We start from the raw sequence: 16,618 nt of genomic DNA, 5'->3' as shown, positions 1-16,618 counted from the left end.
GGATACACAGTAGATAACAGATAAGTACTACTATAGTTTATATAAACAAGCTGCTGTGTAGCCATGGGGGCAGCCATTCAAGCCCAGGATACACAGTAGATAACAGATAAGTACTACTATAGTTTATATAAACAAGCTGCTGTGTAGCCATGGGGGCTGCCATTCAAGCACAGGATACACAGTAGATAACAGATAAGTACTACTATAGTTTACATAAACAAGCTGCTGTGTAGCCATGGGGGCAGCCATTCAAGCACAGGATACACAGTAGATAACAGATAAGTACTACTATAGTTTATATAAACAAGCTGCTGTGTAGCCATGGGGGCAGCCATTCAAGCACAGGATACACAGTAGATAACAGATAAGTACTACTATAGTTTACATAAACAAGCTGCTGTGTAGCCATGTTGGCAGCCATTCAAGCACAGGATACACAGTAGATAACAGATAAGTACTACTATAGTTTATATAAACTAGCTGCTGTGTAGCCATGGGGGCAGCCATTCAAGCACAAGAAACACAGTAGATAACAGATAAGTACTACTATAGTTTATATAAACAAGCTGCTGTGTAGCCATGGGGGCAGCCATTCAAGCACAGGATACACAGTAGATAACAGATAAGTACTACTATAGTTTATATAAACTAGCTGCTGTGTAGCCATGGGGCAGCCATTCAAGCACAGGATACACAGTAGATAACAGATAAGTACTACTATAGTTTATATAAACAAGCTGCTGTGTAGCCATGGGGGCAGCCATTCAAGCACAAGAAACACAGTAGATAACAGATAAGTACTACTATAGTTTATATAAACAAGCTGCTGTGTAGCCATGGAGGCAGCCATTCAAGCACAGGATACACAGTAGATAACAGATAAGTACTACTATAGTTTATATAAACTAGCTGCTGTGTAGCCATGGGGCAGCCATTCAAGCACAGGATACACAGTAGATAACAGATAAGTACTACTATAGTTTATATAAACAAGCTGCTGTGTAGCCATGGGGGCTGCCATTCAAGCACAGGATACACAGTAGATAACAGATAAGTACTACTATAGTTTATATAAACAAGCTGCTGTGTAGCCATGGAGGCAGCCATTCAAGCACAGGGTACACAGTAGATAACAGATAAGTACTACTATAGTTTATATAAACAAGCTGCTGTGTAGCCATGGGGGCTGCCATTCAAGCACAGGATACACAGTAGATAACAGATAAGTACTACTATAGTTTATATAAACAAGCTGCTGTGTAGCCATGGGGGCAGCCATTCAAGCACAGGATACACAGTAGATAACAGATAAGTACTACTATAGTTTATATAAACTAGCTGCTGTGTAGCCATGGGGCAGCCATTCAAGCACAGGATACACAGTAGATAACAGATAAGTACTACTATAGTTTATATAAACAAGCTGCTGTGTAGCCATGGGGGCAGCCATTCAAGCACAAGAAACACAGTAGATAACAGATAAGTACTACTATAGTTTATATAAACAAGCTGCTGTGTAGCCATGGAGGCAGCCATTCAAGCACAGGATACACAGTAGATAACAGATAAGTACTACTATAGTTTATATAAACTAGCTGCTGTGTAGTCATGGGGCAGCCATTCAAGCACAGGATACACAGTAGATAACAGATAAGTACTACTATAGTTTATATAAACAAGCTGCTGTGTAGCCATGGGGGCTGCCATTCAAGCACAGGATACACAGTAGATAACAGATAAGTACTACTATAGTTTATATAAACAAGCTGCTGTGTAGCCATGGAGGCAGCCATTCAAGCACAGGGTACACAGTAGATAACAGATAAGTACTACTATAGTTTATATAAACAAGCTGCTGTGTAGCCATGGGGGCAGCCATTCAAGCCCAGGATACACAGTAGATAACAGATAAGTACTACTATAGTTTATATAAACAAGCTGCTGTGTAGCCATGGAGGCAGCCATTCAAGCACAGGGTACACAGTAGATAACAGATAAGTACTATATTTATCTATATATCTATATCTATATCTATATCTATAGATAGATAGGGATGTAGCGAACTGTTCGCCGGCGAACTAGTTTGCGCGAACTTCGACTGTTCGCGTCCGCCGCAAGTTCGCGAACGTCACGCGACGTTCGCCAATAGGCGTTCGCGTCAAAATCATTCGACCATTCGATCGCTAAAATCGAACGATTTTCGTTCGATCGAACGATTAAAATCCTTCGATCGTTCGAATCGAACGATTTTCGGATGTTCGAAGTTCGCGAACAGTTCGCGAACTGTTCGCATTTTTTGCCGGTGTTCGCGAACGGCGTTCGCGAACACATACTCGGCGGTTCGCTACATCCCTATAGATAGATAGATAGATAGATAGATAGAACATTGCACCAGTCTAAAGTTTCAGCTTGTCAATAGCAGCAATGATCCAAGACTAGTGATGGGGGAATTTGTGGAGAAACAATTCAGGGACTTTCTCTTCATGTTCTTCCATAGGAGGAATTTATAACAGGTTTAGCCATGACTGACATGGTCCCAGCCCAACCCACTGATCCTTTAGATAAAGCACGAGACATGTAATTGGGATGAACCAAGGTAAACCTTTATTTTGCAGCTTCACAGGGGCAGACTGGAGTCACAACTGACTAGGAACTTACAAGTTAATGAGTTATTCACATACACTTCTCAGGAAACATATACACGTATGAGGGAATGTAAGTCGCAAAGAGCAAAACAATTAGCACAAATAAGAGTCGTTTCGCAATGTAATTCTCTTCCTCAAACTGTTATTACATTACGAATTTTAATTCTGCACGGTCCACTTTTAAGAAGAGTTAAAGATGTCGTAATCTTTTGGAGCAAACATAAAGGGGCTCATTTATAAACTTCGCACTGGGCAGATTGGTTCGCAAAGTGAATATATTTGCCCTGCACCTAGTTATATTGGATATATGTGGATCTGGCCTAACGGGGCCCACTGGGTTTTTTCCCTGTGTCCCACCGGCCCAGTCCGACACTGCCCTTGTTAAATGGCAAACAAGTGTAAAAGAGTCAAGAGAGTCAAGAGTGAGTTTATTGTCATTTCATCCATATACGTTTGTACAGTACACAGTGAAACTAAACAACGTTCCTCTAGGACCATGTTGCTACACACAACATAGATGTACCGGACAACAGACAAAAAGTGCAAGTGCAAAAATAGTGCAGGTACAGGACTCAGCAGATGTAATATGTTAAGTAAATAATGCTAAACATCAGACAGAATGGGTGTATCATTGTGACATGACAGTAGTAAGAACATGATAAAGAACATGATAAAGTGCAGATGTGCTCATAGAGAACAATTGTATCCAATGGCTATTCATCCATACAATGGCGTACAGTTGCTGTGTAACGTTGTGGTATATAGTAAGGTCAGATGGAGTGTGAGTGTGAGAGAGATCTGTCCGGTCCCTGAGTATTCAGGAGCCTTATGGCTTGGGGAAAAAAACTTTTTCACAGTCTGGTAGTGGGGCCCTAATGTTTTGGTACCTTTTTCCAGGTGGTAGAAGTGTGAACAGTGAGTGTGAAGGGTGTGTTGGATCAGCCACAATGCTGGTGGCTTTACGGATGCAGCGAGTGGTGTAAATGTCCGTGATGGAAGGAAGAGAGACACCTATGATCTTCTCTGCTGTCTTCACTGTCCTATGTAGGGTCTTGCACTCCATGACAGTGCAGTTCCCAGCCCAGACAGTGATACAGCTGCTCAGGATGGTCTCGATAGTCCCTCTGTAGAAGGTTTTGAGTATGGATGGTGGGAGATGGGATTTCCTCAACTTGCGCAGGAAGTAGAGGCGCTGTTGGGCTTTCTTGGCTAAGTAGCTGGTGTTGTGGGGCCAGGTGAGATGCTCCGCCAGGTGGACACCATGGAATTTGGTGCTTTTGACAATCTCCACATTAGAGCCGTCGATGTACAGTGGCAGGTGGTCACTCCTAGTCTTCCTAAAGTCAACAACCATCTCCTTTGTTTTGTCTACATTGAGAGACAGGTTGTTGGCTCTGCACCAGTCTGTTAACCGCTGCACCTCCTCTCTGTATTGTGACTCGTCATTATTGCTGATGAGACCCATCACGGTTGTGTCATCAGCAAACTTTATGATTTGATTTGTGCGGTGCATGGCTGCTCAGTCATGCGTCAGCAGAGGGAACAGTAGAGGACTAAGCACACAGCCTTGAGGGGCTCTGGTGCATCATTATGGTGATTCTGGAGATGATGTTTCTAATCCTGAATGACTGAGGTCTGTAGGTCAGGGTGTCCAGAACCCAACTGCAGAGGGAGGTGTTCAGTCCAAGCAGGCTCAGCTTTTCTATCAGATGCTGAGGAATGATAGTGTTGAATGCTGAACTGAAGTCTATGAACAACATTCGAACATAGGTGTCTTTTTTGTCCAGATGAGAGAGGGTCAGATGGAGGGTGGTGGCTATTGCATTGTCTGTTGAGCTATTATTGGTTAGATTTTGTAATAACAAAACCTGCCAAATTTAACTAAAAAGAGAGGAGAGAGTAGTCTATAAAATATGGAGAGGGCTTAAGAATAATGTGTTTTATTATTCCTTGGAGCCATTTGTACAGACAGGAGTATGACAACTGATCAGGTGACAAATAATTGAGGGATAAGTAATAATAAAGACTATTGTACAGGTAAATGAATGCACATTAAATCAGTACAATGGGCATTCCCTACAGTATATACCTTTACTGTAACAACAATATGACTTTACACACATCCTTCAAGATGTCAAAACCATTTAAATCCTGTAAGCTTTCAAAACACAGAAAAAAAACTGAATTAAGATGATGGGTTTTCTAATTATTTGTCCCATTTGCTATGGAAATTTATATTTTGGCCCTTGACATCAATATACAATTTATGCCATTAATTATGTATATTGGTGAGGTACAAGGTACTCAAGTTTAGAACCAGTTTCTATTCAATCGATGGTCTCCTTATTCTAACTGTAATGTTTCTTAGAAGCGTTTGCATAAAAGACGGGAAAAGCTTGTGGTAATTTTATGAAGTTCCACATTTGCGTTCCTCATTTAGGATCCAGAAAGATAAATACGTATGCTAGAGCAAACCTCACTTGTGTAAAGTGGTTAGAAGCCCACCACAAGATCCAACATACTGGTGATTATGGGCAATCAAGCAATCTATTTGTAGCCTTGAAGGAGGAACATGACATCTGGAGGATTTGAGGAAAGAGACGATCTGAGCAAGGAAAATGCCTTAAGCCTTTAATTTTAAGTGCTTTAAGGTGATTTTGATGAGACTATAAAAAATGACACATACTTCCAATTGGAATTCAAAATGCAAATTAAATACAGGAACTAAAAAAAGATCAGTCCTGTTGCGGTCAAGTCAGTGGTTCTGCAAACTGTGGAGCTGGTTCCGCTTTTTGGCACTTGGAGTTCAGTGCTTTAAGGTGATTTTGATGAGATTATAAAAATGACACGTATTTCCAATTGGAATACATACTTCAAATTAAATACAGGAACTAAGAAAAAAATCAGTCTTGTTGTGGTTCTGCAAACTTTGGAGCAGGTTCCCCTTTTTGGCACTTGGAGTCAGGAGGAATCAGTCTGAAAGATAACTTCACTAAAGATTTAGGTTGAATGATTATTTCCATTTCTAGATAAAAATGGAGGCAACTGGGACAATTAGGTGCGCCCCTAGATATTTTTTGGAACCATGACTGAATGGCAGGTGCAGCAATCGTTTTCTCTATTTGTCACCTTGTTATAAACTCAAGGTACAAAGGCTGGCCTCCTATTCTGCTCCTATACTGCAACCTGCACAGGAACTAAAAAAAAAGATCAGTTCTGTTGGGGTTCGGACAATGGTTCTCCAAACTGTGGAGCTGGTTCCCCTTATTGGCGATTGGAGTCAGGAGGGCCCAATCTGAAAGGTACGTTCACTAAAGATTTAGGGTGACTGCTTATTTGCTCTCCTGGATACACATGGAGGCAACTGGGACAATTAGGTGCTCTGCTAGAAATTTTTGGAACCATGACTGAATGGCAGGGGCAGCAACATTTTTCTATATTTGTAACCTTGTTAAGGACTCAAGGTACAAAGGCTGGCCTCCTATTCTGTTCCTGTACAGCAACCTTTAGGTTAAATCGATATGAAATCCATTTTAAAAATTAATAAAATAACATAATCTGAAACAAGCAAACAACAAAGTCAGTACTATGCTTTAATAGTAGACCTTCCATACTCTTTTTGCCATCGTTTTTACTCTACTCCCATTGAATTCCCTAGCTCCCCAAAAGTAATGAACTAGTATTTAATAGACCTAAAAGGCTGGGAGAAATAATACTGCATTGAGATTTTTTAAAATTAAAAATTTTAATTTTTTTTACCTGAACAGGTCCAGAATGCCTGTAGTCATTCCCTGTCCAATGGTATATACTGAACATGAGAATGCATGGCTTTCGCATTCTCTTTCGCGATGCACACACTGAGTGACTGAAGTTTATCAGAGCACATGACTGGGGGCACCTGGGAAACTGTCAATATGTCTAGCCCCATGTCAGATTTAAAAATTAAATAAAAAAAAATCTGTTTGCTCTTTTGAAAAATGGATTTCAGTGCAGAATTCTGCTGGAGTAGCACTATTAACTGATGCATTTTGAAATTTTTCCCTTGACAAAATTCCATTTAAGTTCTCTAATGCTTATGTATGTTGGAAGAAATGTGTATATGCATTTATATAGGTGAGCCTTTGGCTCTGGAAAAGGGTTTTTTAGAATGTCAGTAGCAACATTGCTTCAAGTAATTGGTGATGGACTTTTTTTTCCATTATTCCCAGGTTATTAGCAAATGTTGGAACAACAAAGGTAAGCTTCAGTGGGCAATAGCACCAGAATTAGCCCTGAGTTACTGATATATAAATATCTTGGGCTTAAAGCAATTGTTTACATCCCTAGAGAAGAGGCAAGCACTATTTAAAAGGTGAGTTTTCGATTAATTTCAGTTTGTCCAACAGGCCCCTGGTATTCTACTTTGACACTGCCTGTTTCTCCCAGATCTTGCAAGGTAGGTCATATTAATTCATTCATTCTTTGTTGTGACTGTTTTGTTAGCAAAAGGATTATCTACTCACTGGAAATCTACCTCCCAAGCACCAAATAACAAACACCATAGATTGTTCAAGCTTAAAACAACAAGCAAAAGGTATCTTCTGGAAAGCCCCATTCAATGCACTTTTGTTAAAGGACAAGTAAACCATTAAAATAAGTCAATGTAAAATTGATGAGAGTGCTATTCTAAGAAATTAAGCAATTTACATTCAATATTTATTACTTTTTATTCTAAGATAGTAGAATGTATTTTGTTCCATCTGGTTAGTTTCTGACCAGTCTGACCACCAAGTAGTCAAGAAAGTTATCAGGAGAAAGAAAGAGCCTACTCTGATGTTCTTCTGCTGAGGAAGACAATTAGAAACCTTTTTCACATTGCTTTCCTAAGCAGAAGAACATCAGAGCAGGCTCTTTCTTTCTCCTGACAACTTCCTTGACTACTTGGTGGTCAGACTGGTCAGGAACTGACCAGCAGGTGGCGCTGTTGGAACAAAATTCATTCATATGAATAGCACATGTATCCCTTAATATCTTGGAATAAAAAAATAAATAATTAATGAATGTAAATGACAAGAGCTTAGAAAAGCACTCTCATCAATTTTACATTCACTTATTTTAAAGGTTTACTTATCCTTTAAACCAGAAGACTCGTGCCCCTTTAATTTGTAGGAGGAGGGAAATTTTACTGCCCCGAGCAGCAAGTTTATATACATTATGTCATTTTAAAATCATTTCTGCTTTGGAGTTATTTAAAGAATTTCAGTACGACTGATTTGCTGTATTTGGTTACACGGATCTACGAGGAGCAAATTGTGGATAAAATAATGTCGGTTTGAGAGCTCGGAGAGAGAGTGCACTTGAATTCCATTAACAGCCACATTCCTGCTGTAGTTAAACATGTATTCAAGGAACGTAATGATGTTAAATTGTTTTGCCCATTCCCACTCTAAATAAAATAACCCATTTTACTTATCGACGCAAGACGAGCATGCAGAACACGAGAGACAGTTTTATGTGCGTTTTGAATTGAATGTAAGATGTGATTGACATAATGTATACATTTCTGGAAAAAACTACAGTATCCTGCTTCAGTTTGGGAAAGAAAAGCAGTGCTGGGTCAGATTAGAAGAGTGTCCAAGGTCAGTGTCGGACTGGGACACCGGGGGCCCACCCACCTCAGACCAGGGGCCCACCAAAAAAAACCTGAGACCAGGGGTCCACCCAAAAACCATAGACCAGAGGCCTACGAATAAACCTTAGACCAGTTGCCCACTGTCAGTACTATTATTCCGCCTCTCCTCACTCAACCTCTATTCTCCTAGTCTCTTTTCTTTACATACTATAATCTATTATTCCATCTATTTAGCCTCTTTGTTCTCATAGAAATAGGGAATGACCATGAAATAGGGAATGACCATGAAATAGGCCAAATGTTGAGTAATTGTAGTTGAGCTGTGCAGTGCAGCAGTGTTTAGTTTCCCTTTAATTACATCTACAAACCCTCCTTGTAATCCATCATATTGCCCTTTTCTCTCTTTCAGGTATCAGTAGTAAAATGACAGTATGTTTTCTTTGTATTGAAATACAAGTATGGGACCCGTTATCTAGAATGCTCGGGACCTGGCGTTTAGGGATGTAGCGAACTGTTCGCTGGCTTCGATCCGAACGAAAATCCTTCGATCGAACGATTTCAATCCTTCGATCGTTCGAATCGAACGATTTTCGGATGTTCGAAGTTCGCGAACAGTTCGCGAACTGTTCGCAAATTTTGCCGGTGTTCGCGAACGGCGTTCGCGAACACATCGGCGGCGGTTCGCTACATCCCTACTGGCGTTTTCCAGATCTTCATACCTTAAGTCTACTAGAAAATCATGTAAACATTAAATAAACCCAATAGGCTGGTTCTGCTTCCAATAAGGATTAATTATATCTTATTGTGGCCATACACAGGCCGATAAAAGCTGCCGACAGACCGAGTTTATGGGGTCCTCTGACGGGCTTCCCCGATCTATATCTGGCTGGAAGTTGGCCACATGTTGATCGGACAAGACTAAAAATCCAGTCGGATCGCAGCTGCATCTGTTCGTTGATGCAGTCCCGTGATCCGACTCCCCGTTAGCCTTCGTTATGATCCGATCGTTGGGCCCTAGGGACCATGATCGGATCAGCCCGATATCGCCCACCTCAAGGTGGGATCAAGAACATGGTACTGTTTTATTATTACAGAGAAAAAGGAAATCATTTTTAAAAATTTGGATTATTTGAATAAAATTAAATCAATGGGAGACAGTTTTTCCGCAATTTGGAGCTTTTCGGATAACGGCTTTCCGGATAATGGATCCCATACCTGTATTAGACTTAACACAACAATTCGAGACATCGATTCCCCTTTAAATTCCTTACTTGTTTGGTTCTTATCATTCTTGGCCAAGGGACGCTTATCTGATGGCTGTAACTGATTTGCACTTATAGATGGGACTGTACAAAGCAATGTCTGCACAACCTGATTTCAGTTATCTGAAACCAAAAGGTAAACATTTCATTTTTTAAGGGAAAAATACACCCGTTTAATGCTCAAACTACAGATATGGGACCTGCTATCCAAAATGATTGGGACCTGGGCTTTTCCAGATAATGGATCTTTCTGTAATTTGGATCTTCATACCTTAAGACTACTAGAATATCATGTAAACATTAAATAAACCCAATAGGCTGGTTTTGCTTCCAATAAGGATTAATTATATTTTAGTTTGGATCAAGTTCAAGGTATTGTTTTATTATTACAGAGAAAAAGGAAATTTTTTTGAAAAATTTGGATTATTTGGATAAAATGGAGTCTATGGGAGCCCATTGACTTTAATGGTCACCAACGACAAAATCTGCGTTTCGCGAATTATTTGCGAATTTCATGGCAAAGCGAAACGGGACAAATTTGCCCATCACTGTCACTGAATCTTACAGCTTTGCCTAGTCAGTTGTCATATTCCAAGCTCGGAATAAGAATCCGCTCCTATGATTTTGGATGTGCCTGCACCGAGATACGTTGTGATGGCCCGGGTGCCGGAAAATGCAGCAAATATCTGCCCAAATTCGCCCAAGCCTATATTCGAGTTATGAGGTCATTCGAGGTAAAAAAAAAAACTCTAACATTCGACCTCTGATAAATCATCCCTATAATGTAACTTTCCCAAGCTCTCCAGGGTCGGCAGCGGTATTAAAATGCTAAAGATTCCTCCTATGAGAATTCCATTGATCTGTGTAAATCTGGCTCCATGTTCTTTATTCCTGCATTTGCACTTGGAAGTTTTCAGCCCAGTTTCCTAGTCTGTCCTTCCTCCCCAAGTTTGATTCCAGTGTAATATCATGATGCCAAAAATATTACAAAATTCTCTGTAACATAAGAGCAAGATGGCCGACAGTCATAATCAGCATTCTGATTTAGCCAATTCTCATGCGTCTAAAATTATGTTTTTGGGGAGAAGGATTCTCATTGGTACATTGTTTTCTGTCTGTACAGTAATTCATTGTCAGCTATAGGCACAGTGGGAGAGCTTTACGGTTAGGTTTATTGTCCTTTTAAGAAGTCATATGATGTGATGGGCAAATCTTTCCGCCTGCCATGGATTAGTGGCGAAATTCTGTATTTTGGCATCTGCAAATTTTTTTTTTGCTGCAGAAAAATTTGCAGCAACAAAAAAGTTGCAGAGAGAAACACCCATAAGAAAAACGCCCATTGACTTTAAGGGTAAGGGCACACGCTAAGATTCGGGGAGATTTAGTCGCCCAGCGACAAATCGCCTCTTATTTGGTGACTTATATCCCTGAAATGCCTTTCCGCCGGCTAGAATCGAAATTGCCGGCGTGATGGCACACGGAGCTCTTCATTTTCCAAAGTCACCTGAAGCTGCCTCATGGGGAAACTTTAGGCGACTTTGGAAAAAGAAACGCTCTAGCCATCAGGGAGGCATTGCGGGGAGATTAGTCGCCCAATGAAAAAGCGATTTGTAGCTGGGCGACTAATCTCCTCCAAATAGCATCATGTGCCACTATCCTAATGCAGTTGGACAAAAAAGTCGCCATAAGAAAAAATGCCCATTGACTTTACTGCAGTTGGACAAAAAGTCGCAATCAGGAAAAAATGCCCATTGATTTTAATGCATTAGGACAAAAAAGTCGCCATAAGAAAAAACGGCCATTGACTTTACTGCAGTTGGACAAAAAGTCGCCATCGGAAAAAAATGGCCATTGACTTTAATGCCATTTGCCGTAAATTTGCAAATGTATTCGCCGGCGGCGAAACAGGCACATTCGCCTTGAGAATAAATTCGCCCATCACTACCAAAAGGTAATTTAATATAATATTTAAAAATGATTTGTTATCTCCGCACTGTTTGTAATTGGAATACTTTTAATGGCTGCCTTCTACTGAACAACTATTTGGCTGCGACTTTATCCTTATCCAGGGACTGGTCCGATTGCATCTTGGAGTCAGGAAGGAATTATTTCCCTCTCTGAGGCAAAATGGAGAGGCTTCAGATGGAGTTTTTCACCTTCCTCTGGATCAACTGGCAGTTAGGCAGGTTATATATAGACTTAAAAGGTTGAACTTGATGGATGTGTGTCTTTTTTCCACCTAACTTACTATATTACTATGTTATTACAAAATTTTGCTGAAATTTAGATAAATTCATTGGATTTCAACATATTTCTTTTTCATGGAGAAAAAACAGCATGGCAAAATTCTAATAATGTAGATGATTTTTCCTTCATTTTTTCCCCCAGTTCAAAATAGAGGGAGAGAGGAGCAAACTGAGCATGCTCAAGCCCTAGCGCTGGAGGTTTAAGCTGAAAACAGGAAGTCTGATACAGAAGCCCATGAGTACACAATAGAAGGAAAGAAATGTGCTGTTTCTTTTGACAGAGGACTCAGAGCAGCATTACTTTGAGGGTTTACTGGTGTATTTATATAGACCTTTCTGATAAAGCTTACTTAGTTTAAGCCTTTCCTTCTCCTTTAAAAAAATCCTGTGATCACTGAATAGACAGAATTCTCACTGGACAATTGGGCTGCTGGTTCCGGAGAGCTTGCGGGGAAAGTTTAATCAGGGTCAATATTTATTAAAAGCGGAACTTCACTGAAATACTTTAAAGGAAAAGGAAAGTCGTTTTGCATTTGGGGGTGCCAAATTTTAGGCTGCCCCACTGATGCCGGAGTCGGAACCAACAGTGCAGAGGCAGATATTGCTCGAAACAGTAATGACATAAAAATAAAAACTTTAAAACTACTGAAAATGCATGTTAAAAAGTTAGTTTTTTTTTAGAATTACACTTTCTTTTATTATGTTTTTGGATTGTTCCTTTAAGTAGTAATGTCTCTGTGCAAGTATATCTTATACTAACTGTGCTAATAACGTGTGTATGTCCTCTGAGTGTGTGTGTGTGTGAGAGTGTGTGTGTGTGTGTGTGGGAGTGACTAAATAAGTCATGCATTTAGAAACAATAAATGTCTCCTGGTGTTGCTCACTCTCTGCATGACATTTCTCCGGCACAATGTTGCACAGCGCAGCCACCAAGCAACTCATCACTGCAGTTCTGCTGCTCTGCTCAGGTCAGATTCCCTCTCGATCATCTCTTCTCCTTCTGATTCTGCATTTATTTGGTCCCTGGATTCTCTAACCAGAAAGATTCTATTCATCAGCCACGGTGCCACAATGAACCCCTTTCCTCCGCTTTTTTCTTTCTCCGTAGTTATATTTTTGTGCTTTTACCATATTTGTTTTTATTTTCAGTGAAATTCAAAATCCTATTTTTTTTTTAGTTTATTCTTTTAAGGGGTGTTCACTTTTAGTATGTTATAGAATGGCCAATTCTAAGCAACTTTTCAATTGATCTTCATTATTTATTTTTTTAAAGTTTATGAATTATTTGCCTTCTGCTTCTGACTCTTTCCGGCTTTCAAAAGGGGGTCACTGACCGCATCTAAAAAGAAATGCTCTGCAAAGCTACAAATTTATTGTTATTGCTACTTTTCATTACTCATCTTTCTGTTTCGGCCCTCCCCTATAGCGATGGGCAAATTTCTCCCGAATTTCTTACCAATTTCATGATTTTCCCGAAATTTTTTCGCTGTTTCGTGAATTTTGCAGGAAATTCGCAAATTTTTCGGCAAAGCGGCAAAAATTTGTGGGAAAATCATGAAATTGGAAAGTTCACAAAAAAATCTTGAAATTTTAACATTTTCACGCAAAAATCTTGAAATTTGGACATTTTCACAAAAAAATCGTGAAAACCGGGCATTTTCAGGATAAATCATGAAAATCGGAAATTGACACTAGTGTCCAAGCAGACGCCAGTGTTAAAGTCAATGGGCGTCTGAATAGTGTTGACGCACGACGATTTAGATGCAAGCGACTTTTCGGACGCGCGTCCAAAAAAATTTGACCCTGGCGAAATTTTGCCTGACTAATTTATTCGCCCATCACTACTCCCCTATTAATATTTCATATTCTCATTCAAATCAATGCCTGGTTGTTAGGGTAATTTGGACCTTAGCAACCAGAGTGCTGACACTGCAAACTGGAGAGCTGCTGAATAAAAAGCTAAATAACTTATAAACAACAAATAATAAAAAATGAAAACAAATTGCAAATTGTCTCAGAATATCGCTCCCTACATCATTCTAACACTTTACTTAAAGGTGAACAACCCCTTTAAAAGAAAATAATTCATTCAGTTTCTGAAAAGCATGGAGTTTGATTTAAGGGGCAGTTGAATTTTCGAATGAATAAAATTCGAATTTCAAGCTACTTTTTGTGTACTTCAACTAGGGAATAGTACAAATTCAATTCGAATTTGAAAAAAAATGTAAAAAAATGTGAATATCTCTTTAAAAATTCAACTTCGACCATTCGCCATCTAAAACCTGCCGAATTGCTGTTTTAGCCTATGGGGGACCTCCTAGAACCTATATGGAGTCAATTGGTGGACTTGGAAAAATCTACATTTTTTTGGGAAAAACTTCAAATCAAATCCGATCGAATGCGCTATTCCTTTGATTAGTATTCGGCCGAAGACGGACCTATTTGATCGAAAACGGACCTATCCGACCAAAAAAAAAAAAAACGACTTAATTACGGTTGGTCTTTTTGAATTCGAATTTCGAAATTTTTTTCAATTCCAAATTCGACCCTTGATAAATATGCCCCTAAATGTTGCTTTGTAGATTTTATAATCAGAGTATTTTATTATAGAATGGATCTATTACTGGAATGATTCTAGACAAGTGTACCCAGTCCTAGAACTATAATAACGCTTTGGCCAATCACATAAGCAAATCAAGATCCTAATACCTTCCGCTAAAATTTTCAGACTGCCGGCTGAAACATTTCAAGGATTATGGGATATTTTGGGATGATGGAAACCTTCCTAAACTACATTTCTGCCCCAATGTCCCAAGACATATCCCTGTAACTCCATGCTGTGATTTATCTTATCCAGATGCAGGCGGCTGTTGTCTGTCCTTTTTGTGAAGCTGCTCTTGTTTAAAGGGATACTGTCATGGGAAAAAAATTTTTTTTCAAAATGAATCAGTTAATAGTGCTGCTCCAGCAGAATTCTGCACTGGAATCCATTTCTCAAAAGAGCAAACAGATTTTTTTATATTCAATTTTGAAATCTGACATGGGCCTAGACATATTGTCAATTTCCCAGCTGCCGCAAGTCATGTGACTTGTGCTCTGATAAACTTCAATCACTCTTTACTGCAAGTTGGAGTGATATCACCCCCCTCCCTTCCCCCCCCCCCCAGCAGCCAAACAAAAGAACAATGGGAAGGTAACCAGATAGCAGCTCCCTAACACAAGATAACAGCTGCCTGGTAGAAGATCTAAGAACAACACTCAATATTAAAAACCCATGAATGTGTCATGAGACACATTCAGTTACATTGAGAAGGAAAAACAGCAGCCTACCAGAAAGCATTTCTCTCCTAAAGTGCAGGCACAAGTCACATGACCAGGGGCAGCTGGGAAATTGACAAAATGTCTAGCCCCATGTCAATTTCAAAATTGAATATAAAAAAATCTGTTTGCTCTTTTGAGAAATGGATTTCAGTGCAGAATTCTGCTGGAGTAGCACAATTAACTGATGCGTTTTGAAAAAAACATGTTTTCCGATGACAGGATCCCTTTAACTTGCCACGGAGCCTGTAAGTCTGACACTGCAGCTCCCTATGGGAGTTTCCTGGATCCCATAGGCTATAAAGTCATGTTAGGGGGCTGCCTGTCTGGGGAAATGTAATAACAGCATTCATATAACATGCACATAGCAATGCATGGGAGTGAGCCAGCTCCAATCATCATCAAAGAGAAGGGTTTAAACCAAACCAAACAATTCCATATTTAACTGTCCAAACAAGCAAAAAATATTCACTCTGGGGCCCTCCAGCTCTTGCTCTATTTCACCTCCCAGCATCTAAACCCTGCTTAGAGCTCAGGGGCATCACTACCCCCCTAGGCCTCAGCTATTTATAATCAAACATGCCAGTGGTGACCTGTTGGTAAACTACAACTCCCTACACCAGTACACAGCAGTTATAAAATACTACACTGGCTTGAGGACGTTCTTGGGAGCCCAAAGTTCGTGTTCTGTAGATTCAGGGGGAAGAAATACCGGTTTTCAAATAATGACTGCATTTTGGAAGATTATGAAACTACATTATGGGCCTGATTTATTTAAAGGATAAGTAAACCATTAAAATAAGTGAATATAAAATCGATGAGGGTGTTATTCTATGCCATTTTCATCCATTATTTATTTTCTTTTTACTCCAAGATAAGGGATACATGTGCTGTTAATATGAATGAAATTTGTTCCAACAGTGCCACCTGCTGGCCAGTTTCTGACCAGTCTGACCACCAAGTAGTCAAGGAAGTTGTCAGGAGAAAGAAAGAGGCTGCTCTGATGTTCTTCTGCTTAGGAAAACAATTAGAAACCTTTCTCAAATCTTTCCTAAGCAGAAGAACATTCACTGATGAAACCCATCCCACTCACTGCAATGGTACCTAATGGAAAGTCCCAATGATGATGACAATCTTCTTGGGCCTAAGTGCAGTTCCCCTACCCTGTAATAATAGCATTATACCTTTTTATTCAGAATTATTATATAAAAGGAAATAACAGCATAAAGAGCCTAACTGAAGAGAATACAACTGTACATTGGCAAATTAAACTTGTACTTATTGCTGAAAAGAACAATTAGAGTGCAAAAAGTTTAGTCCGATCAATATACATTATATTTCTTGAGAAATAAATGTAATATTGAAAAATTTCAATTAAGAGGATCCATTATGTGAAAATGCCTGTTCTCTTTTTACAAGAGCCACTTAACTCCGAGTGGTGTTTTTTCAAATCTCATAGACATTTTATTGGAAAGTCACAATTGGTACTGAAAAAAAATTATTTTTCAATATGTTCTTAATAAATTGTGTAAATAT

At 39.5% G+C, this 16,618-nt stretch overlaps 1 protein-coding gene and 1 long non-coding RNA gene across 5 annotated transcripts in view; one reads left to right on the top strand and one right to left on the bottom strand.

Moving 5' to 3' along the window:
* LOC121402099 overlaps window positions 1-16,618 on the bottom strand; it is a 61,123-nt gene that overhangs the window by 9,582 nt on the left and 34,923 nt on the right. The window lies entirely within an intron of this gene.
* Window positions 12,489-16,618, top strand: part of LOC108712262 (hepatitis A virus cellular receptor 1 homolog) — a 36,577-nt gene continuing 32,447 nt past the window's right edge. For all 3 annotated transcript variants that reach the window (XM_041587978.1, XM_041587977.1, XM_041587976.1), the window contains exon 1: window positions 12,489-12,732. In XM_041587978.1, coding sequence (XP_041443912.1) covers window positions 12,675-12,732 — 58 coding nt within the window. In that variant the 5' untranslated portion in view covers window positions 12,489-12,674. The remainder of the gene's footprint in view (window positions 12,733-16,618) is intronic.

This window comes from Xenopus laevis, chromosome 3S (genome assembly GCF_017654675.1).
Source record: "Xenopus laevis strain J_2021 chromosome 3S, Xenopus_laevis_v10.1, whole genome shotgun sequence".
NCBI lineage: Eukaryota > Metazoa > Chordata > Amphibia > Anura > Pipidae > Xenopus > Xenopus laevis.
The sequence above is the reverse complement of the archived record's forward strand: the minus strand, read 5'-3'. Positions and strand labels throughout refer to the sequence as shown.